At 66.7% G+C, this 27362-nt stretch overlaps 1 protein-coding gene across 1 annotated transcript; it reads right to left on the reverse strand.

The window, feature by feature from the left end:
• Positions 1-1346: 1346 nt before the first annotated feature.
• On the reverse strand, positions 1347-26216 carry NHSL3 (NHS like 3). The gene is made up of 7 exons (XM_075722067.1): positions 26012-26216; positions 6793-6948; positions 6504-6559; positions 5167-5284; positions 4668-4784; positions 1626-4547; positions 1347-1369 (listed from the first exon to the last, which is right to left on the reverse strand). The coding sequence occupies exons 1-7, from the start codon at positions 26214-26216 to the stop codon at positions 1347-1349; spliced, it is 3597 nt and encodes a 1198-aa protein (XP_075578182.1).
• Positions 26217-27362: the final 1146 nt, after the last annotated feature.

Here is a 27362-nt window from a genome sequence, read left to right on the forward strand (position 1 = left end):
AAGGGACCTGTGTGACTTGTGCCCGTGGCCTCAGGCTCTACGCTGGGGCCATCGGCTCGCTCCTGGTTGTGCCACGGACTGGACGCCCTGCCCGCTGGTCCAGATCGGGATGGCATGCGTGGGGTGCTGCAGAAAGGGAAGGCTGCTTGCTCAAACCTGTGTTGCTGCTACCAGGGCTGGGGGCAGCTGCCTGGCAGCCAGGCAGGCTCCGTCCCCAGCTCCCCACTCAGCCTGCGGCCATTGCTCTTCGGCCAGGAGCCTGGGCAGCACCGGTGCGTCTGTCCTGAGCCTGTGGGAGGCCGTGGGGGGTGCGGGCCTTAAACACTGACTTGGGAACCATCTGTCTTGTCATAAACCCAAATAAAACGTCAAGCTGACTACGCCTGGGTGTGCCCGTCTGTCCGGGGAGAGGTGGCTGAGCCAGCAGCCAGCCCTGCTCCTGTGTTTTAGTGCTGCCCGAGCCCTCCGCCCGCCCTGTGTGGGCAGCAGTGCTGGGAGCTAGCCCACTCGGGGTCTGTGCGTGCCCCAGAGCTCGACACCACGGCTGCCACGCGTGGCAAGGCCGTGGCCGTAAGCCAGGAAGCACAGGAGGCAGCAAGCTTCGGTCATCATTTTTACCAGCCAGGTACAGAGCTCTGAGCAGCTACTCGGTGGCAGAGGGTTGGTTGCTTTTGGTTTGGTTTGGTTTTTTTTTTTTTTTTTTTACAATCAAAGAAATCAAAATGTGACCCAAGTTTACAGAAACAGAAATCGCGGCTCTACCCCCGAGCCCAGGGCCTGAAGACCAGCTCGTGGGGCAGCTGGGCTCCCCCTCCACCCTGGGGCCAGCGGGCAGAGATGGATGCCAGCCAAGAGCCCCCTCTTGCTTTTCCAACCAGCGCCTCCGTCCTGTCCTGCTGCTCCTGCCCGCGTCCCCCCGGGCACTGCCGTGGCTGAAGCCTTTCCCTTTCCTCGTCCAAAGTGCTTCGATTCCTCGTGGGCCCAGCTGGCCGGGAGCAGAGCGGCTCCTGCTCCTGCGTCTTTGGCCCCCCGTGCTCCTCTCCGCGTGGCTGCTCCGCTCCGCACGCACAAACCAAGCGGCAGCCCGGCAGGGAGGAGGTGCTGGCTCTGGGCACGGGCCTTGAGTCCAGTTTAAAAAAAAAAAAAAAGCAAAATAAAGCTGTAGTACTTAGGAAAGTGAAACCAACACCATTTTTGCATAAATATAATCAAGGCCATGGAGGCTAAGGCTGTTTGCTTCTTGTATTAAGTTAGTTGCCAGTTCCACACTCGTCCGTTGACCTGCCCAGGTCCCTGAGAGATTTGGATTCCTGTCCGTGGGGGCACCAGTCCTGCAGCTTCGTCCTTCAGGCCGTCTCTCCCCGTCCATCTGTAAGGCAGGAGGGAAGAGCCCATCAGCCACCCCGAGCCCCAGCGTCCCACAGCCCTGCCCCAAGTCCGGGGCTCTCCCAGCCATCCCAGTGCCACCCCAGCCCCAACACAGCCCGTGTGCTGTGCTGGGAGCCTATAGCTCGGGAGCGTATAGCTCAGGAGCATATAGCTTGGGAGCATATAGCTCGGGAGCCCTCACACCTACAGCGGCACCATCCCATGGCGGGGCTGAACTGGGCCCCTGTCCCATGTACCTTGTGCTGGGAGGCTCTGAGCCGGCGACTCTGCGGCGCTCCTGCCCTCCGTCCCCGAGGCCGCCGTCCCTGCCGGCTCGCTCTTAGTCCTGCTCTCGTCCGCCGGCACTGCCTTGGCCTTCCCGTCCGGCACGGGGGAGCCCAGCGCCTCTGCGCCCGGCGTCTTTGGGCTCAGCGGGGAAGGAGCCATCCCCAGGCCAAGCGAAGGCTTCTTGGCTACCGGAGGGGGGATCTTGCTGGGTTTTCGGTTGGCTTGCACCTTGCCGGGGCCCTGCTGGGTCGCAGCCGGTGCTGCCAAGCGCTGCCCCGAGAAATTCATCAGCTCGGCCACCAAGTTCCTCTTCAGGTCGGCCTGCGCCTCAGGGGACGAGGCCGTCTCGATCACCAGCTTCCTGGAGCTCTTGGAGAAGATGAAGCTGGCAGTGGAGGCCGGCGACTTGTTCCTGGGGGAGAGCTGACCGTCCCCGGGGGGCCCCTCGGGGCCGGGCAGAGCCGCTCTGCTGCCCGGCGGCTTCTCCTCAGCCTCACCGGAGGACAAGGCAGCAGCCTTGAGGTGCACAGTGTGGTGGAGCTGGTTCGAAGGCACCGCGTCTTTGGCAGGAGGGGGCTGCCGCGTGGACAGGGACCGGCGGACGGGCTTCTGGGGTGCCGACCGCTCCTCGGCACCGGCCCCGGCCCCGGCGGGCGGCTCCACGCTCACAGAGCGCAGCCGCACCATCTGCAGCAGCGAGGGCGTGACGATGGGCAGGCTGGCGTCCTCCTTGGGCACGGGGCCGCTCTTGCTCCGCGATGCCGGCTCCTTCTTGGTGTCTGCCCGGGGGCCATTGGCCGCCTTCTTCAGGCTGGTTTGGGGTGGTGGAGCCGGAGCTGAGGGTGGGGGGAGAGGCGGTGGTGGCGGCGGTGGCGGGGGCACGGCGGTCTCGGGAGGGGGCTTGGCGGGGGAAGGCGGCCGTGGTGCCCCAGCTGGCGGCGGGCCTTGCTGCTGGCTGCGTGAGGAGACGGCGGCCGAGAACGAGGAAGACGCAGCCCCTGGGCTCGGTGCCGCTTTCTGCCCGGCCGCCAGAGCCGGCGTGGCATCGGGCAGGCTGGAGAAACAGACTTCATCCGGAGGGGGGAAGTCCGCCATGGACAGGTCGTGCTCCTCAGGAGCCGGCGGGGGCGGCGGGGGCCAGGCGGTGTCGGCGGGGGCCTCGCTGGGGGTCTGGGGGCTCCCCTCCGCCTTCTTCGCCGGCGGGGGAGGCGGGTGGTAGGCGGGCGGCGGTGATGGTGGTGGAGACTTGCCGCTGGGCTTGGCCAAGGGCTCCTGGCAGGCAGTGCTGGGCGCCGGTGGGTCTGGCGAGGGGAGGAGGGGACCAGCGGGGGCCGTGGGCTGCTGGGGCTTGGTGGGCGGCGGGGAGAAGGGAGCGGGCACCTTGGGGTGCGGCGGGATGATGAACCGGTCCGAGCGGCAGGGCAGCATCTCGGGGGGGGCCGGGTCCGAGGCCGAGGAGGAGATGGAGGTGAGGGAGGAGGACATGGAGAGCGCAGGTGACTGCAGGGAGCAGACCCGGTCTGGCTTCTGGGGCTGAGCCCTGCCTGGGGACACGGATGGGGGTCCCAGCCCCTTGGCGGGCAGCGTGGGGGTCCCGCTCTGGCTGGAGTAGCCGCTGGAGGGGGACATGGTGCGGTCAGACCCATCTGGGCAGCTCCACTTGGGCTGAGCCTGGGGCTCCCTCAGCACCACCGTCACCCCGGGGCTGCCCCGTGAGGCCTCGGGGGAGCTGGTGCCGGCCAGGCTCTCGGAGCGGAGGCTGCTGGTCTCGCTCAGCGACGACGGGGAGAAGACCTCATCCTCGGCCGCGGGGCTGAAGGGCTCAGGGCGCGGGGACCAGGGTGCATTGCTCTCCCGCTGGGACTGCCGGTCGGGCTTGGGGGGCAGTCCCAGCACCTTGGGCTCCCCCTCGGCCTTCTGGTGCAGCGAGTAGGTCCTGCGAGGGGGGGCCGGGGGCTTCTTCATCTTCCTGAGGGAGACGCTGCGGGCGGAGGAGCGCTCGCTGGCCAGGCTGCCCGTGTCCGAGCCCTCCGCCTGGCTGCTCGTGCTGTAGGCGGGGGACGCTCGGCCGCTGCTGCCCACCACGGCCAGGAGCCCGGGGGCCGTAGGTGCGGGGCCGGCGGCGGGCTTGGAGCAGGAGCTGGCGAAGCTGGCGGAGCTGTAGACGCTGACTTGGTCGGTGTCGGAGCGAGCCACGGCATCCGCCTCACCGCGCAGCCCTGCCTCGGGCTGCCGGCGGTCGGAGCCACCCTGGGAGGAGATGGTGGAGCTGTTGGAGACGATGGTCTCTGTGGACTGCGAGTGGCTCCAGTTGTCGCTGGAGGAGGAGGGCTCGCGGCTGCGGGCGCTGTGCTCCGAGAAGCGGGCGACGGAGCGCACCGAGGCTGGGCTGGATGACACCAGGCTGCAGCGGCTCAGCGTCCGCACGCTGCTCCGCGTCAGGGCCACCACGTCCACCATGGGCGGCAGGATGGCGTTGGGGATGATCTTGGACATGTAGGTGCCCTGGGGTGAGATGGACATGACGGGGCTCAGCAGCTCTGGGGGGCTGGCGTTGGTGGTCATGCCCGGCACGGCCAGCGACTTCGGCCTCGCCACGGGTGACAATTTGGCCGCCGTCTTCCTCCCCACCAACGTGTCGTCATAGTAAACCCGGTCGATGTGCTTCTGCAGGGCCGCGTCTGCCTCCTCCAAGGTTCCCAGGCAGACGCGGGCACCCCTGGGGACAGCCAGCGGCTGCAGCTTCCCGTCGATGGTGGGGATGCGGATGGCATCGCCAGAGACCTGCCCGCCGTTCAGCAAGGGCTGCGGCGTCTGGCTGCCCCCGCGCCCTGCCTGCCCTCGCCCATCAGCCTCGGCGTGTCCCTTGGCTTCCCGGCTGTTCCTGAGACCTGGAAAGCAGGGAGAGACGAACCCAGTGTGATCCCAAGGCAGACGCACCGAGCCATGGCAAACAGAGCCTGGGCAACGAGACCAGACCCTAAAAATCCCCCCCTTGCCCTCGCGCTTACCCAGCTCCTTCTGGACGTGCTGGGGGATGCCCAGCACCGTCGTCCTCCTCTCCTTCCTCTTCTTGCCAGCCCTCTCCGAGGATTTGGGAAAGGAGTCGTGCGGTCGGAAGGTGGAACCTGCGAGAGGCATGAGCAGGTCCAGCTGGCGCGAGGGGGGGCCTGGCCAGGGCGTCCCCAGCACCCCCCCACTGCCGGAGATGCTCCAGAACAAGCTGGGCTCAGGCACTCGGCACAGCGCAGCGAGGCACCGGCAGCTGCCAAACAGCCGTGCAGTCTGAGCAGGGAGGAGACGGTGTCTGTCTGTCCGTCCATCCCCCTCGCCCAGCCCCAATGCTCTGACTCAGCCAGAGTTGCTCTCTTCTCTCCAAGGGCCCCCAAATCCCAGCGCTGGTTCGTGGCCACGCCAACGCAGAGCCCAGCTTTCCTGCCACGCACCCTGGCCCCCCTCGCACCCCCTCAGCTTGCGACACCCGGCCCCGCAACCCCCCAAGCCCGGTACCTTTCCGCTGGATCATCTCGGAGCGGATGGAGAGGGCGTCCTCGGAGGTGCTGTCCGTGGCACAGGAGGCCGCCCGGCTTCGGAAGGACACGCTGTCATCCTCCGAGGATGCGCAGGACTGTGTGGGCAGATAGCAGGCTCAGGCGGACCCTGGGCTGCGGGGACGGAGCTGCCCCGGCCCCCGCCAGGCCCCTTCTCCGCTGCAAACTGACTCCGCAGCCCAGCGCTGCCGAGACAAAAGCTTCTCCGAGGGCCAAAGGCTGAGTCAGCCACGCCGGCATCCAGAGTCCTCCCACCAGGAGCGGGGCCGGGAGCAGCCCCAGGGACCCCGCGTGGCCTCGCAGCCCCTCGGAGAGCAGGCGAGCCAGGGTCCGGCCCGCTGGAGGAGCACCCGAGGGAACCGCCAGCCTCGCCGCCATGCCAAGCCGAAAATGGCCCTGTGGCTGTGCCCAGCCCTGCTGTGCCCCAGAGCCCAGGGCTGGAGGGCTGCCATGGCTGGGAGGGGGGCGTGGGGCTGAGGCGGGGGGGACAGGGACCGGCGGCAGCGACGCGGCTGCATCGGGGACCCGCAGCACGTGCGTGCCCCCTGGGCACAGCCAGCAGCGCAGCCCCGCGACAGGCACAGCTTTCAGTGCCCCCCCCCCATCCCTCCGAAGCATCTCTCGGCATGGGCGGAGGTCGGGATGAGACACATCAGCGTGAACCACCACCCAACCCCTCCGCCACGCCGCCCTGAGCCATCCGGCTCCCACCACGGCTCTGCCCGCCCAGACCCCCCCGCTGCCAAGGAGCCGAGAGCCAGCGGGAGGCAGCAGCTTGAGCAAACACGGGCAGGTGAGGCACTGGCAGCGGGGTCAGAGCCCGGGGAAGCGGCAAAGCCCAGCTTGGCCAAGAGAGTGGGAGTTTCTCCTCGTCAGCAGCCAGGGAGGGGCCCGGCCACGGGGCTGGATATGGCCGACAGTCCCCATCGCACCGCCCCGTCACCCCACCTCGCTCGGGGCTGCCAGGGGACACCAGTGGGGCGGGAGGGGGGCTTGGAGGGACGCAGGCACGGTGGGGGTCCCCGGGCAGAGCCCCACAAGGCAGGGCAGGACGTGCCAAGGCTGAGGACGGGGACAGCGGTTCGTCATGGGGCAAAGGGGCTAACACCGAAGGACGCACGGCCCCTTCCCGCCCCACAAACCCCCCCGGCCGTGGTCCCACAGCCTCGCCTGGTTCCCCATCTGCTCCTGGCGCCCAAACACCACCCAGGGGGGACAGAGGGGCCACCCTGTGTCCCCTCACCCCCAGGGCACCCCGAGAGCGCTGGGCAGAGCCGGCTCCTTGGCAGGGCTCACCTGGAGGCTGCTGGTGTCCCCGTGGTCCCAGGCACTTTTGGTCTGCTTCTGCCTCTCTGCGGAGGGAAGGCAGGGGGTAAATCCCCCCCGGGGGAGCCGGGGGAGTCACCAGCCAGCGAAATGGCTGCCGAGTCCGGCAGCGCTGCCCGCACGCCCCAAGCCACCCCGGCGCTGGACTCTGGTCAGCCCCATCGCGCCGCCCACGCAGCCGGGCCAGCCAGGAGCTGGGGGCCGGCTGGCTGCCCCCTCCGCCGCGTCCCCGGGCCACCCCGGGGCTGGGGTCACCTACCCTGGTGCTGCAGGGACTTCAGTCCCTGCTGCGCCTGGTTGTGCAGCTCCTCCAGGTGCGGGGGCCGTGTGCTGGGGAAGAAGACGTTGTCGGGGCATTCCTCGCCCGACGTGTACTGCACGCTCAGCCGCTTCTCGGCCTCGCCCTTGGCAGCGCCTGCGGAGACAGAGGGGTCAGCTTGGCCGAGGGGACACAGCCGCACTCCCACCGAGGCACCCCCACCCACAGGATGCGGTCCCAGCGAGCTGGGAGAAGCGCCGGGCGATGACAGCCAGCCCGGGATGACGTTATCCCGCTCATCTCCGAACCAGGCGCTGGAAACGCCGTGCGAGAAATCATCTCCCACGGCTCTGCCCAGACGGTCGATATGCCGGAGTCAGGCTGTCTCCACTGCAAAGCCGCAGGGTTTTCTCCCCGCTGGCCGGAGCGGAGCTGAGGCACGGCACTGCCCTCCTCCCCAGCGCCTTCGTTAGGAGCAAACGACGTTTGCTGAGTAGAGAAGGAGCAGCACGGCGGGGATTAAACAAGAATAGAAAGACGATGACTTTCCCTTTGGAGGGTTGCATCATCCCCAGGCCTTGCAAAGCACCCCAAGAGCGGGGAGGGATTCACCCCATGCCCAGGCAGGCTGGGAACTGCACAGATGAGGGAAACTGAGGCACAGCCTGGTGCAGAGACCCCAGAGGACCCGAATCCCTGCTCCGAGCCGAGCCCCCCAGGTGCTGGAGACCCCATATGCCACGCCAGGCCCAGCACAGGGCCCTCCCCGCCCTGTCTCGCAGCCTCCTCCCCGCAAACCATCTCCAGCACCCTTGGGTGCCCACAACCGGCTCCGGGTGCTTGCTGGGGGCTGCGCCTGGCATCGCCCGGCCAAGGCACCGCAGCACCACGGGCACAGCCCTGCCTGCTCCTGCCTGCACGCTGCTGCCTGCTGCGAAGCCTCAAACTCTTCCTGCCTGGAAAAAAACAACTTCAGGCTGAGGAAGGGAAGGGCAAGCACAGGAAACCGGTGGGGCTGGCGGCGGCACCCTGGGGACACAGGCACCTGCTGCTCAGCATTGCCGGCGCCACGCACCCATCCTCTGTCCCCCGTGTCCCCCGTCCCCTCCCGGCCAGCCTGGCCAGGTGGCGAGGCACCCGTGCTCCGGCTCTGGCGCACAAAGGAGCAGGCCCTGAACAATGGAGCCGGCCCGCCCTGCCGCGCCATGCCGCCACGCCGGCCTCTGCCTCCGCCGGCACCCGCGGCACGGCGAGCAGGCACTGGGGGACACGGCCAGGCCGGGAGAGCGGGTGGCGGCGCAGGGGACCCCTGTGCTGGGGCAGGGTCCTTGCAGGGGACATAAGACATGCACAGCCCCCCCCCCCATCACGTTCCCCTTCCCCTAAGCCCTTTCCTCCCCCAATTTCGGCAGCCCCTCTCCTGACATCCCCCCAGCACCCTCGGAGCCGCCTTCCAGTGAAAGGAGCGCAGTGATTTATTCCCTTAACTTCCCAGCGGACGAGGCCGGGGCTGGTGTGACCTTCCCTGCCCTCCCCCTGGGATGGCAGCCCCCCCCTGCCCACTGCGGGTGGGCGAGCGCCCGGTGCCGGGCAGGCGGGGGTCCGGGCAGGCAGGGGTTGTGTAAGGACAAGGCGCTGCTCCCTCCCTTCCGCTCACTCACCCTTCTTCTTGAAGAAAGCCAGAAGCGAGGAGAGGTTCCTGCCCATGAAAACCACCATGGTGGCCGGGGAGAGGATCTGGTCCCCACAGGAGTGGGGGCTCCGCCGCCCCCCACGGAGGCTCTGCCTATTGTGCCGGGGCGGCTCTCACCCAGCTGTGTGCCAGCAAGGCGGATGCCGGCAGCCCCCAGCTCCGTCTCTCCGTCCTCATCCGCGCAGTGGGAGGATGCTCGGCCAGGCGAAGAGGCTCCGGCGCAGCTGCCTGCGTGCGGGGAGAAGCCTGACCCCGGGGACGGCTGCGCGGCGGCAGGAGGGGACAGCCCCAGCTGCGCCCACCGTGCTCTTCGGTCACGGGAAGAGGAGAGCAGGGGCCCCTCCTCTGGCCTCCCCGCTCGCCCCCGGCCCTCCCGCCTCCTCCTACGCACGCCACGGCCGGCTGGGATCCGTCTTGCCCAGCTCAGGGCCGGGGATTTCCCCAACTCCCTGCTCTTGCATCCCCGGGACCACCCCAGGACCCTCCTCACCTGATCCCTGCTGGGCACAGCATCCCACCAAACCAGTTGCTTGCTTCCGCAACAGTGTGGCCAACTGGGAGGAGCTGGGAGGCTTTTCCTCCGGCAAGCACTGGCCCTCGGGATGTGGCACAGCACAGCCAACGGTGCTGGCGTTCCCCCTCCTCATGCCCCCCGGGACCCAGCACCCACCACGGCCCCCCAGCCCTGCCAGGGAGAGCCCTGCTCCCGGCACGGCTCAGCCTGCAGCGGGAGGACACGAGCCATCGCAGGGCAAAAGGAGTTCGTCCTTAGGGACGGGGCATCCAGACGGCTACGTCATGGTCACAAGAGCTGGTGGCACTGGGGGAGAATGAGGTCCCAGACCAGACTAACCAGTAGCTCCGGCTGCTGGCAGGGGTGCACGTGAAGGCAGGAGCAGAAATGCCAGGCACCAGCACGGACCACGGCACTGACGGGCACCAGCCCGCACCGCACGAGGTGCTGCGTGCTGCCGGGGCGGTGGTGCCGGGGAGCCCCGTGCCATCTGGCAGCAGCAGGCAGGCTGCCTGCAGCAGCGGTGCCCCACGCAGCAGGGGAATTTGCTAATTCCCAGCCGCCTGTCTATCAGCCCCGGGTGCCCAGCGCCTTCAGGGAGCTCCCATCCCTCCCATCTCCAGGCGTTTTGCCCCAAAAGGTGAAGTGCTCCCAGTATTTACCCAGCGGGCAGGGCCGTCCTTGTGCCACCCGGGAGCCGACGTATCAAACCCTCCTTCCCCTGCCCTGCCAGCTCCCCGCGGGCTGCGCCTAGGGTTTGTTGCGCCAGGACAGACGTTTGGCCGCAGATGGAGCAGCATTACCCAAAGCAGAGAGCGAGGGGCCCACCGGACCCCAGGCATTGAACGTGCAGCCCGAGGGACAGTTTGACCTTGCAAAGGGCACCTCTGCGTCCCCGGCCTGGCAGCTCTGGGCTTAGGGAGGATTTCTTCCCCTGCATCTCCTACATGCCCACAACAGCAAGTATAAGGAGCGCCCTGCAGCCCCTGCTATGCATAACCCAGCACCCTGCCTCCAGCATGGGCAGGATCGGCCCCGCTGCCCACGTGCTCACCCAGAAGGTGCCGGCGGCTGCAGGCAGACGCTCCCCAGCTCTTTTCACAGCACAAGTGGAAAAGGGACATAATTAAAGGGCTGAGGATGCACAAAGCGGGCAGCCACGTGCTGTGCTGAACGCTGCCCTCTCCTCTCTGGGCAGCCCATCACGAGCCCCAGCGAGGGCCACAGCCAACGGCGGGCAAACGCAGCCAAGAGTGACGCCAGGTCCGGCTCTCCGGGACAGCGCATCCAGCTCTGCCTGCATGGACGGGGATGCACCCGGGACCCCCCGGCACAGCGCCGGCAGCTCTGCGAGCCCCCGCAGGTAAAGGGGGACGGTCCCCCCTGTACTACCGGGCCAGGGCCCAGGCACAGCTGAGCTTCAGCCCCGCGGGTCTGCTGATGGCAGCACACATGGAAGCTGCTGCCCAGGGCTGTAAGGACGTTCCCAGGTGCCGGCGGATAGCCTGTCCCTGCTCGTCCTCCCCGTACGTGGTCTGTCGCCCGTGAGGACCCAAAAGGCTTCGAGACTGTCCCTTGCTGATGGAGACACGCGTCCCTCCCAGAGCGTGACACCCCTGCAGCTCGGGGCAGGAGGAGCTCAGCAGCGCTGGCTGCAATCACCCGAAGGATAATCCGGGCAGGACGCCGTGGCCACCGCCCAGCCGGGGCAGGAGCGCTGCCTGACCACGGAGGAGCCTTGTGCCGAGGGCTGACACTGGGGAACGCGGCGGCGTGCGAAGAGCAGTCTCCGCTTCTCCTCCCACTCCCTGCGACCTTTGCTACCACGTCCTCCTCGCCCGGATGGCCTCGCCCTGGCTCTGTCAACACACAGCGAAGCCTGCTGCAAACGGGACTGGAAAAGGGGGGAAGCCAGGAGGGAGAGAGGCCTGATCCTGCGGCAGAGGCTGCAGATCTTGGTGGGCCACGGAATCAGCCGCAGCTGCAGCCGGTGCCGGTAGCAACACGCCCGGTAGGAGCTGGCGTCCTGTCCCTCGTTGCATTCCTTGTGATGCGCCCTGGATCGCCCCGTCCCCTCCAGGCTCGGCAGCATTGATCTGACGCACGTGCCTCGTCTGCACGTGGCAGCGGGATCTTCCCGGAGAAGGAGCCGGAGGCCTCTCGGGGCCAGGCACTCCCTCAAGGACGGTCTCCCTGCCTCGGAGCTGGTATCTGCTGGTCTGGAGGGAGCAAAGCATCCCCGCAGCAAGGCAAAGCGATAGGAAGGGGCAGGGAACCCCGGGCGCCCTGCCTTCAGCTCTGCCTGCTCCGCTCTGTGCCGGCAGAGAGGGACTGGAGGGCAGCAGGTGGGAATGGGAAGGGCTGCACAAGGGAGAGACCGGAGCTGAGACCCCAAAGGAACATGGCCAGGGCTGTATGGCCCTGGTCGGGCGATGCTGCAAGCGGGATACAGTGCCGGCCCAGCTCCCTCCGGGATCTGGCTTTGCCATGATGCTGCTCTTCACGTGGGTAGAGCTGGAGGAGGAAATCCTGGCTCCTGTCCCCTTCCTCGCCAGGCTTCTGCCTCCTGCAAGCAGCAGGTTTGGCCGGACTCCGCTGCAAACATCCATCTTTGCCTGCACGGCACTGCCCTGACTTGCCTTCTCCCTGCGCAGCGGCGGGTCCTGCGGCAGGAGGCAGGGAACAGGCAGCGCAGCTCCCTGCCCGCCCCTTCCACCACCACTGACTCACCGGAGAAAAATGGGGAGGAGGGGGGAGCTGGCAGGCGGGAGGGAAGGGGCTGCGAGGTCCCCAGGGAAGGAAGGGGAGGAGAACCTGCCTGCGTGTGTCCTCCTGCTCAGGGGGATGGAGACCTTGCCTCCCTTCTCCCAGCAGCTGGGACGGTGCAGAAGGTAGCGAGAAAGCAGCGAGAAGACCCCCTGCCCCGTGTTCTCCCACCGCTTTGGGGCTCCTTCCCACCACACTGCTCCCAGGCATCGGCCAGCACCATCCAAGTGTGCACCCAGGCTTGGGGACCGCTCTGCTCCCCGTGCTGGAGAGGGGGCAAAGCGGCATTTGCCTGAGGATGCCGTAAGCGTGGATAACGCCGATGGGGTGCACTGTGAACCCCAGCCCCGAGAGCCCCGGGGAGCAGCCAGCACGTGGATGCTGCCACGGCTGCGAGAGCCCCCGTGCTCTGCCCCAGCATCCAGCCCCTCTGCCCCAGCATCCAGCCCCTCTGCTCCCTCCGAATCGGCCTCTCCCAGTGCAGCACAGCCAGCCGGTTCCCCAGCTGGCAGGGTGGCCCAGGCAGCCCTGCCAGCACCTCCCCATTTAGAGCGATGCCACCACTTTACGAGCCCGAGCGCGTCCACCTTTCCCCGGGGCCCATCACCTCTGCTCGGGCAGCTCCATGGCCCTGGGTGGGACCTGGGACCCGCCTGTGCCACCCTGCCCTGCCTCTGCTCCCCGATCCTCGGCTGGCAAGGGGGGCCGGGGGGCTGTGGGCCATGGCCACGCTGGAGGCAACCAGCCTGGCCACCCTCACTCCCCAAGCTCTTGTCTCTGCGCAGGGTTCGTGCCCTGGGACACGCCGCAGGACCGTGCTCTCTCCAGGCAGGATAAGAGCTCAATAATATTTACCGTGGCTACGGCCACGCAGCCCCCCGCCGCCAGCCCAGGGGCTGCAGCCTGCCCTTGGCCTCACTTGGGGGCTGCTGCTTCGGCCAGGAAAACATCTCTGCGAAGCAAATAAACACGACCCGATCTGCACTGCTGGCTTGACTCTCAAACACGATCCCACGCAGAGGCAGGAATAAAACTAATTTCAAATGGCAAAACAAACTCGGGTCGGTTTCTTCCTCTAAATCATAGCGCAGAAAACTGCCCTGCATTGCCCCGGTGAGCCAAAAGGCCACGGCAAAGGAGCCAGCGCAGGGTGAAACCCCGCTCGGAGGAGAGCCATCGCCCTGCCAGCCCGGCCAGCCGCCTCCAGCCACGGCTGCTGTCATGGCAGGAGCAAAGCTGGTTGTGCAACGGGGCTGCGCCGCAGCTGACTGGGCCCTGACCTCGGCTGCTGCCCCACGCGTGCCCCACAGGCAGCCCGTGTGTTATCGCAGACCCCGGGCGAAGGTCTGGCAGCAGCCCACGGCACTGCGGAGGGAGGCAGGACCACCCCGATGCCCGGCTGCGCCCCGCTCCCATCCCCAGCCCCTGTTTCAGCCCAGCAAGCCTCCGTCCCACCACATCCCCACCCAGCACCCATCCCCTCCCCAGAGAAGCCACCAAACAGGTTTGAAGGTAAATAGCAGCCTTCCCCGGCCAGGAGCCGGATCCGGGCGGGAACGGCCCAGATGGGGAGCGCAGGGTGGGAGAGGGCAGCGGGCAGAGCCTCGAGAGTGACACGGGGCCGCGGAGGCAACGCCGGCGGCGCGCACGGCCAGGAACGAGCCACCGGCACCTCCTCCCTCCCCGGAGCTATGCCGAAGTCCACAGCTTTATTACAGCCCTGCTTCACCTTCCCTCGGCGTCCTCTCGTCCACCTCCCATGCGCTCTGCCGCCGCGGCGCCTGCGCGGTTCCCCGCCACGGTGCTCGGAGCTGGCTGCGTCCCCACGGCGCGTGCCGTCATGCCCGGCGTGTTTGCAGGGTACCGAGGGTGCTCTGTAAATGGCAGGCGTGCCTGTCACAGCAGGTACTTGGCTCCACGCAGGAGCAAATCCAGGAGACGGATTAGGGACAAGACCTTGCAGGTTTTTCCATGCATGGATCTACCGTCCTGCAGGCAGCACCCAACCCCGCTCCTGCCTGCGGATCTCTCGCCCGGCAGCGCTGGCAGGAGGCGGCGAGGAAGCGCGGAGGAGCTGCCGATCCTCCGCCGGGGATTGAGACGGACGCAGCGATGCAGGATCAGGGGAGGAGATGGGAGAGGAGCTGTCAGCTGGGTCTGGGGCTGCCACCAAAATGGGGTGGGGGGGATAACCAGCAGCAGAACGGCGGGTCCCATCCCTGCCTCTTGGTGACGGGGCGCCTGCCAAGCGGGCACGGCTCAGCATGTCGGAGCCGAGCGCTGGAGGCAGCTGCCTGCTCAGGACACCCACAGATCACCTCCTCCCCGGCTCCAGGAGCAGGAGGGGGCACGGGGAAGGGCTCAGCCCTCCCAGCCGGCAGCAGGATGCCGGCAGGCAAGTCCAGCAGGCCGGCATGCCGGGCTGGCGGTGCCCGGAGAAAGCGGCTGTGTAAATCTCGGCGCATCCCCCGCCAGGGTGGGCCCCTGCCCTTATCTGCTCCCCCGGCTGTTTGCGGAGCCGGCCCAGCGTGGGTCTGGCACGAAGAGCGGCTGCGAAGGAGAAGAGACGCCCAGAGCTGCTCAGCCCACCCCGGAGCTGCACAGCAAGAGCCGGGGCTGCCGAGGGGCTCCACCACCGGCCCCTGGCTAGGGCAGGCACTGGTGCGTGCTGCCAGGGAGCCTCACGGCCACGGGTCACCCCTAGCCCCAAACCTGCCTTCCCCCGGTCATTTGCCCCTGCTACCTGCCCCAGCACCCACCGACGGGGACGCGGGTGCCAGGGAGCCCCGCACCGGCTCCAGCCGCATCCCCGCTGACTCCGTGGGGCGCAGCCTGGCCGGCCGCCACGTTCCTTCACCCTGACTCAGCAGGGCCCGGCGGGGGCTGTCCTGATAAGGAGACGATAAGAGGCTTCGGTCTCCCTGGTGCTCAAGGACCTTCCCGGGCAGCTCCTGCCGGAGACGAGCCCAGGGAGGAGAGGCAGGGGATGCACCCCAGAGCAAGCCAAGCCCCGCTCCGGCACGGGGAGCCTGCTCCGGCACGGGGACGCGGGGGTTTGGCACCGGTGAAGCAGAGCGGGGAGGCCCAGGCAGAGAGCGAGGAGGCAGGGAGCAGGTTGCAGGCAGCTGCCTGCAGCAGACAGAGCGACCCCGGCAGCCCCTCAGCCATGCTCCCGAGGCTCCTGCCTGGCCAGCCCTGGCCGCGGGGACCGCAGCTCTGGCCCTTCAGGATCAAAAGGCGGGGGGTGCCCACGCCGCCCCGCGCATGGCAGAAGCACAAAGGCAGCTGCCGATGCCTGCCCAGGCCTGACCTGCTGGCAGTGGGCACGGCGGAGCCAAACCGATGCTCCCAAGCAGCCAGGGATGGAGAAATGGGAACCAGGGGATACTGGTCCAGGTGCCCGCGATATGCAGTTAGCCTCTGACCCAAAATCCAGGAGCACCCAGGGTGTCCCAGGGTCTGGGTGAGGGGCAGGGGCGAGACGAGAGCGATCGCGGGGGCCCGTCCGGCGGGTGCCGGCGTACCCTGCCCCCAGCCGGCGATCCCGGCTGCGCCCTCCGAAATGCTGAAGCGACACAATGCAAATTCTTTCGCTTTGTGGCTGCCGCGCCGTTGCCATGGAGCCGCCGCAGAGAACAAACACAACTTGCCCCATGTTTTCTCAGCACCTTCCACCCCACGGCCTTCGGCCGCAGCGCCGGCCCTCGCCTCGCAGGATCTGCCCCGGCTGTACGGCACGGTCCCACATTGCACCCGTTCCAGGGCATCCGAAATGGAGCAGGGCTTCTCCTGGCCAGCCCTGGGGCAGGGCAGCAGCGGTGGCACACATCCCCCGGCACTCCCGCAGTCCTGGTTCGGGGACCGGCAAGAGGCACCCGAGCCTGGCGGGGAGATGGAGAGGGGACGGGATCTGGATGGGGACGGCACAAGGAAAGGGCGAGGGTGAGCCCCCAAACCCCCTCTCCCAGGGAGGCAGCTCACCCCGTCACCTGCACCGCTGCAGTTCAGGGCACAGGCAAAGGGACGGCGTCCGGCAGAGCCACGCACGGCAAAGAGCAGGAGTGCGGCTACGACGCAGCCTGGCCAGCGGCACCCAGCCCTTCCTGCGTGGAGACCACAAGAGGATGATTTCGGCAAAGAGGAGATTGCAGCCAGCCGGCGAGGAGAGGTGGACAGCAGAAAGCCTGCAGTGAAGGAGATGCCGTCCCTGCGTGGCCATGGGTGATTGATGTAACCACTCCTGCCTCAGTTTCCCCAGGCGACGAGCGGATGCTGCCGGCCGGGCCATTTCAGCACCCTCTCCCCACGTGCCCGTGGGGTCTCCCCATCCTGGCCCCCGCCTCTCCAGGGCAGTTTTGCTTGGCGTGGTCGCTCCCCAAGCCTGCGAGGGGTTGACTCCAGGCCCTGTTTACCCTGCGGACAGCTCAGCTCACCGCACCTGGGCAGCTGCTGGCTAAAGACCGAGGGAAATGGGGCAGCCAAGGGCAGGAGGGACGGAGGGGCCGGGGATCCCATGGGGCTGGCAGGAGAAAACAGCCCGGTTCCCAGCACCCCGGACCCACTAACCCCGCTTCTACCAACCCCTGCCCGCACACCGGTCGAGTCCCCTCCCTGATTCAGGCCAGGTTGGGGACACAGGGATGGTTCAATGACATCAGCGGGGAAATTGGCAGCCCCGGGATCGGGACGACGTTACTGCGAGAGACCCTCCCCGCCCTCACCGCCCCGCTCCAACGGAGGGACTGCGGAGGGAGCTGCCGGGACCGGGCACCCACCCGGGGCTGATGGTTCAATACGTGGGTCCAGGCTGGCGTGGGACCCTTTCCCCCGCTCCCCTTCCCCGCAGAAAAGAGCTCCCCCTGCCCCCTGCCCCCTCCTGGGCTTTTCAGCTGCATCCGTGGAGCCGGAGCATAAAGAAGCGGAGCAATGGGTGCACAGACGGACAGACAGACGCACGCGGAACAAGGCGGGCGAGCGGCGCAGGACAGATGCAGCGGGGAGCAGCCCGGTGCTCTCTGCAAATGCTCCCAGATCCACCGCTCCCCGGGGAGCAGCAAGGGAAACTGAGGCACAGGACAGGAGCAGAAGCTGAGGAGGAAGGCGACGCCGGCAGCCCTGGGTCCCTGCTCTAACTGCCGGGACGCCGCTTAGAAAAACAAATTGGTAACTAATTCAGCGGATGATCTCTGTCCTGATAGCGCAGGCGGGCCGGCGGCTGGTCCCCGGCATGTCGGCGCAGCCCCTGCGTGCAGCCCGAGGTTCTTCCCCAGCCCCGGCACCTGGGGTCAGAGGGCCTGATCCTGCCCCCTCCAGCACGGGGAGGGCAGGGAGAGCAAAGCCACCGGCTGCGCTGGCTCAGATCCTGCCCAGCCCCACGCCGGGGGCAGAGCGGCGGCAGGAAACTTTCCCGGTGTGACCCCCCAAAAAGGCACCGAGCCAGGACCCCCCGCGGCCCCTCCTCGAGCAGCCCCATCGCTCCTACCTGCCCCTGGCTTCCCGGTGCGGCCGAAGGGCCAGGAGGAGCCGGCCTTGACGCCCGTCGCGCTCCTCTTGCGGTGGACGTTGCCCATGAGGCCGCTCTTGCCCTCCACCGCGGCCGGGTGGAGGAGGCCGGGGCGCTACATGGCAGAACCGAGCGGGCTCCGGCGTGGCCCCGGCGGCCGCGGGAGACGATGGCTCTCAGCCGCCGGCTCCCATCCCTCCGACTCCGGCGGAGCTCAGCTCTCGCAGGCGGCTGTGCCGGAGCCAATGGTACAGGCAGAGAGGAGGGGCCTGCCGGGATCACCCGTCGGATCCCACGGCACCCTCCCAGCCCCATCCCTCCGGCAGGGATGCGTGGGTGCCGCAGCCAGGCCGAGCGGGCAAAGGGAGACCCCTGATCTCCAAACGCCCCCAAAAATCGGGGCAGCTGGGCACAGCGCTCGCCTCCGGCCCCGCTCCCCGCTCCCCGCTCCCCTGGGGTTTGCTGTGCTCCACCGAGCCGCCACCATTTCCGCCTGTCCCTGAGCACAGCTCTGACAACCGAGGCTACGACCCCCCTCCCGGCTCTTGGGGGGTGCCAGCCCCATGGGGACACCCCGGCCAAGCCTGGCAGGGCACGGCCAAGGTGAGACCAGGACTTCCAAGGCTGGAGCGCAGCGCCCGAGGACGCGGGCTGGGTCCGGCTGTTGCCCAACTTCAGGGCGAGCACCCACACGCCCGTAGGTGGATGTTAACCCCCTGCCACCCTCTCCACGGTCACTCCTGTCTCACAGCGGGGCGAGCCACGAGGACGTCGCACTCACGTTGGCTCGCACCGCCAGCACCTCCTTCCCGTGCCCTCCCCGGCTGCACCCCGGCTTCTCCCCGCTCCAGACCCAGCTGCGTGGGGTTTTGCAAGCACCGAGCTGGCTGGGGCTGGCAGGGGAAGGGCAGCTGGGCGCACGGGCAGCGCTGCTCCGACAGCTGCCCACGCTGCACGGACAAGCCCCGCCGCTGCCCGTTCTGAAACGCGTTCGCCAGCCTGCCCCCTCCGAAGCCCAGCTTTCCCTCCTGATTTTTAATTAGAACATTAAATGCTGCGAGGGCAGGGAGGGGTCAGCCGGCCAGGCAGTGGGCAATTCCTGCTGGCAGTGTTTATATTCCTTACGTGACTCATCAAAGACTGGGATAAATAGGAAGGAGGGTTTTGTGGGAAAGGCACAAAACTGGGAAGATGATGCAAAAAAAAAAAAAAAAAAAAAAAAAAAATTTAAAAATCAACTGGCAGCTCTGTCCTGACCTCCCAAGGTGATCAGCAATAAATTAATCTTTGGAATTCAGTCTCCTTCCCCGCAATGGAAATATTGGTGGTTCAGTTTCTCACCAGCTTGGTTTGCTGCCCAAAAGGCACGCTCGGTGGGGCAGAGACCATCCTGTGCCACGGACAGTGCCTGGCACCGGGGCGGCTGTACCAGCATCCCCGCGCGCTTGCTGCCCCATCTGCTGTGGCAGCTGTTAAGGGAATGGGGGATCCAGCGGGAAACCATTCCCTGTTTCCTATTACTGCCTGTACCCAGTTCAAGGCGCAGCCTTTCTGTCTCGGGGCAGCCGGGATTAAACAAGGTCATGGTCACAAGTGCAGCAGATCAGAGGTCTCTGCCCAGCGACTGGGGGAGATGATTCTTCCCCCGGGCTGCAGGAGTGGGGTTGGCCAAGGGCATCTCCCATCTCCAGCCCAGGACAGGGCTTCCTCCCGCTGCCCAGCACCTCCCGGGCCTCCTTGGGATACACATCCCCTTGCAGCGGTTCCAAAACAGGGCGCACGGACCCCCCGTCCCCCTCCCCACTGGCGCAGAGGGCTCCTCCGCAGCCACACGCACCAGCTTTCCCAGGGAAGCATTTTAAATTTCTCTCCCTGCAAGAAAAGGAGCGGCTGGAGCCTGCGCCACTGCCCTAGATACAGCGAGACACTTCCCCCTCCGCTCCCAAAACAGACGCCCTCCGCGCCAGCACCTGCTGAGCGAACGCGGCCACCGCCAGCACCGAAGCTTCGCCGCCCCCAGCCACAGCCTCCGAGGTGCTGAGGGGGCTCCGAGAGGGAGCCGAGCCCCAAGAACCCAGCAAAGCCCACATGTGCCATAAATATCAAGGGGCTAACGGGGTAACTCGCAGCCCCATGGCAACCCAGCTCCAGCTCGTCCCACGTTTCAGTCCCTGCCGTAGCTGGGGGGCTGAGAGCAGCACGGGCAGCTCCAGCATCCCCGCAGCCCCCACTTTCACCTGCATCGCTGCCCCATCGCTGCTTCGGGACACAAACCCCTCTGAAAGCCGTGGGCAGGCTGCGCGGCCAGCCGGCTGCCCTCATCCTTCATCCCAGACCTGGGTTTAAATCGCTGCACCCAGAAATCCGCTTGGAAAGCGTGGCAGGGGAAAGGGAAGCATTTGCAGCTTCCCCGGCGTGCAATTCCCAGCATTGCGGACACGCTACAAAACCCAGTTGTGGAGTGGCTGGTGAGAATGGGGAACCGGGGGCAAGAGATGCTGACTCCAGGCAGAGCCTCTCCTCCAGGCCAGAAACCCGTGGTTTTATTCGTTTGAGAGGACTCCGATAACAGCAAGGAGCTAGGAGCGGGGGGAAGCTGCTCATGAGATCCAGATCTTGTCATCACGGCGTGACTGCTTCAAGCACATCTGATGTGATGGTCCCAAAGTCACGCATTCGTTCCCTCGGTCAGACTGGCCAGCCCAAGCGCGGGGCGGCGGGGACCCCTCTGCACTGACACAGGGGAAGGATCCGTCCCTCCTGGTGTTTTATCCATCCCTCCTGGTGTTTTATCCATCCCTCCTGGTGTTTTCTAAACCTGATCCCGTCACCGAGCAAACACAGAGCGGTGGCCGAGCTGCCTGAATGAGAAAGGAATTCAGCCCTTGTTCCCTTCACGGAGAAGTAAAGCTCAGCGAGGCAAAGGTAACACAAAAACCCCACTTGAGATCCCCAATCATTAACAGAAATACATAACCAGAAAGGTTTCAAATGATTTCCTGCTCAAGCCGGAGTCCAGGCCGGCTCTGCCGATGACAGCTCCAGCTCCAGCCTGCAGAAGCAGAGGGAGCTCAGCTCCCTGCTCCGGGTAAGGTATTTTTTTATCCGTGCACAGTGGGAGCCACGGGGACCAGCCCAGGGCTCCGGCTCCTGCTTGGCAGGGAAATGTTTTTTCACTTCATCGTTGCCCAGCTCTTCACCTTCCGACGGCTTACGTTCCCATCGCTGCCGGAGTCAAAGTCAATGATGATATTGTCTTATGAAATAAGATCTTCCTTCTGAAGAGAAATATGACTCCGGCGAAATAGTTTTATCGGATCTTATGGAACGTTATTTGCAAGAGTAATTCTTCCAGTTGTCTCCAGGTGGAATAGCTGTGGTTGCAGACACACCTCTCTTTGTTCACACAGCCGCTCACCGTTGCCAGTTCAGGCCAGCCAGAGGATTCCTGCTGCTCACATTTTCTGAAGTGTCACTCTTTGCCTTTTGCAGATTAACAAATTCATTCCCACACACGCACGGAAACAATCCCAGGGAGCGGGAGGCGCGGGGGCAGCGGGCAGCAGTGCCTACACCTCTCCTCCCTCCTTCGAGTTGAGAAGCTCAGGATTAAAACACAAACCTGTGTTTACAGCAAACCACGTGCCGCGCAGCAGCGGGGAACGGAGGAAATCAAGTGTCCGGGGAGATTTCACATCTCGGTTATTATCAGAGCAACACGCAGGGACAGCCCAGCCCCAAATTGCCTCGAGGACTCACGTGCACCTCCGCCACCCCACGGCGTCGAGCCCAGCGCCGCCGGCTCACCACGCTCACGGCGAAGCCGCTCCGCACGGTTTTCAACAAGCACGTGCTAACATGATGCAGCAGCTGCGCACATTTAAATCTTTATTTTTAACATCACGGTGACCCTCCCAGTCAGGAAATCTGTTGCTGCCAGACTAAGCTGGCATCAAAAGGGAAAAAAAAAAAAAAAAAAGCCAACCCTAATTTAATATTTCTGGAACATCAATTCCTTTACTTCGTCGGGGAATTAAGACGACGATTGTGAAACCCGGATAAAGCAGTAGCCAAAAACCGGACTAAAACCACTCGCAGGCAGCAGGACTCGGCCACCGCGGGCTCGGGGAGCCCGGGGAGCGGGAGCAGGCTCGCTCCGCTCCGCACCGCTGAGGGTTAACAGGCTGCCTTCATCCGGGGGGCTGCAGGCAGCGCTCACAGAGGAGAAGGAAAAGCTTTCAGCTTTCTTGCTCCCAGCTTCCACCAGGAAAAAGCAGCCTCACGGAGCAAACCGGAGCCGGCTGAGCACCCCAGTTCCTCCATGTTAGACCCTCGGTGCAGCCCAGCCGCCCTCCCCGCCTGGGTTCCCATCCCAGGGCTTAATCACTCCTCGGCCTCCAAAGGTTATTGTGGAAATAAACACGTTAGGAATCGCGAGGTGCTCGGATACCGCAGGGACGGGGCCACGGGGGGTGCTCAAAGCGGACGGGCTGCGTGCGGACAAAACAGCCCTGGGCTGGCAGCACCCTGGCAGCCACTGCACACCCCGGGACGGGGCGTTACAGCTCGCAGCAGGAATTACCTTGCGGCAAAGAGTTGCACCGGTACAAAAAGGGGATGCCGCAGCCAGCGGGGCCCATTCGCCCAAAGAGGGCAGAGCACCCAGTCAGGGAACGGGAGAGGAGTCGGCTTCCAGCTGGGATGGACCCGTGCTCCCGCTCGGCATAAAGCCACCGGCGTTCCCCGCCGAGAGAGGTGGCCTGAGCAGGATTACTGCGTCTTTCCTCTCCGCAGCTCAGCTGTTTTGAACGGCCAGAGATGGGATCTCTGATTAGGCAGACCCACGGGTTTGATCCAAAGTGGAAATGCTTTCATCCTCCTGCTCCCATGATTTCAGCGCTGAGCAATTCCGACCTCGCTGACACCCAGGTCGTGAACGGGCAAATGCCCGGGCTGAGGAACTAGTCCTGACCCGCGTCTCCCCAGGACGGCTTTCCTCCCTCTCCCTCCAGCCATCCCAAGACCCTGCGCGGCCCCTCCCCGCTCCCCCGCAGCCAGGACGCGCCGGGGATGGTCGGACGCGCCCCGTCCCCCCTCTGTGACCAAAGCCACTCGCAGGATCGTCGGGAGGACAGGCTGGGTCATGGGCCTGATCCAAACCACCCCCAGCACTGTGCAGACGCGGGGGGAAAGCCGAGGGCACCCAGAGCCTGCGGGGACCTGCTGAAGCTCTCCCCCTCCCACAGCTCCCAGCTGATGTTTGGAAAAATTCCCAGGCTGGGGCAGAGCCCGGCCGGCTCCTGGCGCGCGAAGGCTCGTGGCGTTGGCAGCGAGGCCGACGCAGCCTCTGGGCAGGTCAGGGCTGCACGCGGCAGCGGCCGACGCTGCCGGCTCCAGCGCACAGCTCTGCAACCGCAGCTGCCCTCGGGAAAGCGGCCGGCGCTCGGCTCTGCCGGAGTCATCGCTCCTTCCATTTCCACAGCTCTGCCCAAACTGCTGCTCGAGGCATCCCGACCCCCGTCGTACAGGGAAGCGTTATCCCCCGTCTCGCGGGGAAGGATGCCGGTAACCCCGACACGTGTTGGCGGTGCCTTGAGGATGCTCGCGGCCGCAGCCGGGCCGGATGCGATTAAGCAGGGTGGGGCTGCCGGCGCTCTCTGCGCGCTGGAAGCGTGCAAGGAAGGCGATTCAATCACGCACACAAGCTGCAACCATTGCACATCCGCGCTGCCTCCCCGCTGCCGAGCAAGCGGCGACGCGGTGGAACGTGGCACCTCCCGGCCCCACGCACGCCGAGGGGGATGCCGCGGGCTGCCAGCACAGCCCGGAGGCGAGGGGTCCTGCGGCCCTGGGGCCGGCTGCGGCGCTGCGCAGCCCCTGCATCGCCAGCGCGGACCGCGGGCAGGTAGGCACCCAGGGCAGCTCTCCCAGACACGGGGATATCTAACTGAACGGCGCGGCGGCGGCGTGCTGACGGAGCCCCGGCTGACGCGAGCGGCAGGCTGCTTCGGCGGGGCGTGCGGATGGCAGGGCGAGCGGGCTGGAAGTCCCCGAGCTGCAACCCTGATGGGCAGTGACTTCGCATTTTGAGGAGTAGCTGGTGAACATTACAACTTTAGGGAAAAAAAAAAAAAAAAAAAAAAAAAAAGGGAGGGCAGAGCTGCTGGAGGCGTTTCTGCGCTGCAAAGAGGAACATCACATGCTCTGGCACATCTCATTTTTTCTGCTCAGGTTTCAGCGTTGGGCTGTGGCAGAGGCATCCACGCGCGGCAGGCCAGGAGGGAGGCACCGGCAGCATCCGATGGACCTGCTAAGCAGGGAGCCCGGCTGCTTCCCAAGACTCTTTTGCCTTTCCACGGCCACTCCTCTCTTATCACAGATCTCCGTGCCCTTCTCCAAGCAGTAAACATGCCTGCATGCAGCCCTGGATGCCTGGAAATTCACTCCCCAAGGCAAACTGAGGAAGAAAGTCCTAGGCGACGGCATCCGGCTGCATTTGGGTGCCTCAGGAGCAGCCTCTCCCTTGGCAAGAGCGCGGTGACGTCCCCGCCGGAGCTGCCTTGCAGGGAGGGCAGTGGCGTGACGCAGACAACGTCCCCGATAGCACGGGGCAGAGAGGCTGAGTGCTTCTCTGCTGCACGGGGCGATACCTCCAGCGACTGCTGCCTCGCCGGGACACCTACTACTGCAAAACAACCGTGCCGAGGAGACGAGCATGACCAGACACGCTGCCACCCATCGCTCTGCCAAAGGTCCCGGCCCACGGGAGGTTGGGCTGAGCCCACGGATCCCCACAACATGGCCCCGGGGCAGCAAAGAGAGGGCACGCACAGCAGCTTCCGCTGCAGGATCGTCCTGGTCAAGGTGACGGGGATGTGGCCGGCTGACGGAGGCAGCACCCCGCAAATGGGCCGGGGCGAGGGCCGTATCTAGGACAGGAAGGGCCACACCTGGAGCACGCAAACACCCTGCCCAAGAGGAGGAGGAGGAGGAGGAGGCGGCGGTGGCAGTGGCTGGCGTCCCTCCAGATCTCCCTCAGCCCCAGCAACCTTCTGAGTCAGCGGAGAGAGAACCTACCCAGTGAACCGGCACCAGCCCTCAGGGCAGGGGCGAGATTGCACCGGGGACTGCCGGATCCGGCCTGCTGCCGCGGTTACTGCAGGGGTGGCCACCGTGGCCACCGCAGCCCCCATGGCCACTGCCACCATGGCTGCTGCCTCCTTCACCCCCCTTCAGCCACCGCAGCCAGCACCTCCACCCCTCCTGGCTACCACCATGGCCAGCACCTCCACCCCTCTTTGGCCACCTCCACGGCCACCACCTCGCCTCCTTTTTGGCCACCATTGTGACCCCTCTTTGGTCACTTCCACGGCGAGCACCTCCACCCGTCCTTGGCCACCACCAACACTCCTCCTTGGCCACCTCCATGGCCACCACCTCCTTGGCCACTGCCATGACCCTTCCTCGGCCACCACCCCGAGCCCTCCACGGCTGCCACTCCAACCCCTCCTTGCCCACTTCCACGGCCGCCTCCCCGACCCCTCCTCACCCAACATCACGACCCCTCCTCGCCCAGCACCGTGACCCCTCCTTGCCCACGTCCATGGCCAGCACCCCAACCTGTAGTTGCTTACCACCCTGACCTCTCCTTGCCCAGCACCCCGACCCCTCCTCGCCCAGCACCCTGACCCCTCCTCACCCAGCACCCCCGGGGGAAAAGCACCCCGACCCCTCCTCGCCCACCTCCACAGCCAGCACCCTGACCCCTCCTTGCCCAGCACCTGTACCCCTCCTTGTCCACCTCCTTGCCCAGCACCCCGACCCCTCCTCGCCCACCTCCTTGCCCAGCACCCCGACCTGTCCTTGCTCACCACCCCGACCCCTCCTCACCCAGCACCCCAACCCCTCCTCGCCCACCTCCTCGCCCAGCACCCAGACCCCTCCTTGCCCAGCACCCCGACCCCTCCTCGCCCACCTCCTTGCCCAGCACCCTGACCTGTCCTTGCTCACCACCCTGACCCCTCCTCGCCCACCTCCTCGCCCAGCACCCGGACCCCTCCTTGCCCAGCACCCCGACCCCTCCTCGCCCACCTCCTTGCCCAGCACCCCGACCTGTCCTTGCTCACCACCCCGACCCCTCCTCACCCAGCACCCCAACCCCTCCTCGCCCACCTCCTCGCCCAGCACCCGGACCCCTCCTTGCCCAGCACCCCGACCCCTCCTCGCCCACCTCCTTGCCCAGCACCCCGACCTGTCCTTGCTCACCACCCCGACCCCTCCTCACCCAGCACCCCGACCCCTCCTCGCCCACCTCCTCGCCCAGCACCCGGACCCCTCCTTGCCCAGCACCCCGACCCCTCCTCGCCCACCTCCTTGCCCAGCACCCTGACCTGTCCTTGCTCACCACCCCGACCCCTCCTCACCCAGCACCCCGACCCCTCCTTGCCCACCTCCTCGCCCAGCACCCGGACCCCTCCTTGCCCAGCACCCCGACCCCTCCTCGCCCACCTCCTTGCCCAGCACCCTGACCTGTCCTTGCTCACCACCCCGACCCCTCCTCGCCCACCTCCTCGCCCAGCACCCGGACCCCTCCTTGCCCAGCACCCCGACCCCTCCTCGCCCACCTCCTTGCCCAGCACCCCGACCTGTCCTTGCTCACCACCCCGACCCCTCCTCTCCCAGCACCCCGACCCCTCCTCGCCCCCCTCCCCAGCCGCCCCTCCCCGGCCCCCGCGCCCCTCACCTCGTCCCTCCGCCCCGCCCGGGGGGCTGCCGCCCTTGTGCCGCCGCCGCCGGCCGCGGAGCCAGCTGAGGGCCCGGCGCAGCGAGCCCGCCCGGCCCTTCCTCCGCCGGGGGGGAGCCGCCGCCGCCGCCGCCGCTCCGCCGCCGCCGCCGCCCCGCTCCGGCTCCCGCTCGCCGCCCGCCGCAGGTGCAGCCTGGGCGGACATGGCCGCGGCGGGCAGCGCCCCGCACCGCCCCGCACCGCCGGCAGCCGCTGCCCATAGGGCCGGGCCCGCCCGGCTACCGGCTGCAGCCCCGGCCCCGCTCCGGGCTCCCGCCGAGCGCCCGGCGCCGACGGAAAGTTTCTGCGGGGCGGGGCCGGGCTGCGGGAGGCCCCGCCCGCACCGGCCCCCGCCCCCCCGCCCGCCGCAGGTGGCCCCGGTGGCGGGGACGGACACACGGACACCCTCCCCTCGATGCCACCGCTGCGTCCCCGGGGCAAGCGCGGGTTCCCCCCCGGGGCTGCCGGGGGTCCCCAAGCTGTGCCCACCCCCCCCGGTGGCTTTGTCCCCTCGGACCCGCACTGTGCGGGCGGGGACAGGCGGGGCTGCTTGGGACCCTCCATCCCCCCCCCAGCACCCTTCCCGTGGTGCTGAGCACCGGCGGGAGAGAACCGGGGCAGAACAATCTGTGCGGGACCGGAGCAACGAATTCCAGCATCGTGTCCCCCCCCGGAGCGGCATCCTGGAGCCGCAGGGGTGGCTGTCCCCATCCCCAGGAGAGGAGCCGAGGCCAGCGGCTGTGTCCCTGCCCTTGCCCTCTCCCCGCAGCCACCACCGGTTCCTCACCTGATGGGCCCGAGGGTGACACTTGCCGCGTCACCGCCGATGGAACCCCCCCGGGGGGACGCGGCGTTCCCGAAACAGCGGCCGACCTGGGCATACCTGAGGCCACCGACACGCTGCCGTGAAACGCCCTGTGCCACGCTGCTTCTTGTTGCTAATAATACATCAGCTCCTGAAAATGAAATGACAAGGAGGGGGGGAGCTCAGCCGCTTGACGTGGCTCTGCCAGCCTCTGCCTGCAGCCAAGAGTGCGCCTGGGAGCTGGCCCGGGAATGGCAGCAGCTCTCAGGAAAGATTTCACCGCTTGCTACGAGCCTGTGTTGCTCAGGAGCATGACCACGCAGATCCGGCTGCGAGGGGACAACAAAATGCACGAGAGCCTGGGCCGAAGCGGTGACGCATCCCGGCGGCGGGCAGGTCGGTGGCAGGACACGCGGCAAAGCCGGAGGCCGTAAACCCGGCAAGAAAACAGGTGGTTTCTGCCGCATTTCCACGCTCTCGGCTCAGTCGGGTTTGGGTCCCTGTGCG

Source organism: Pelecanus crispus, chromosome 16 (assembly GCF_030463565.1).
Source record: "Pelecanus crispus isolate bPelCri1 chromosome 16, bPelCri1.pri, whole genome shotgun sequence".
In the NCBI taxonomy this organism is placed as follows: domain Eukaryota; kingdom Metazoa; phylum Chordata; class Aves; order Pelecaniformes; family Pelecanidae; genus Pelecanus; species Pelecanus crispus.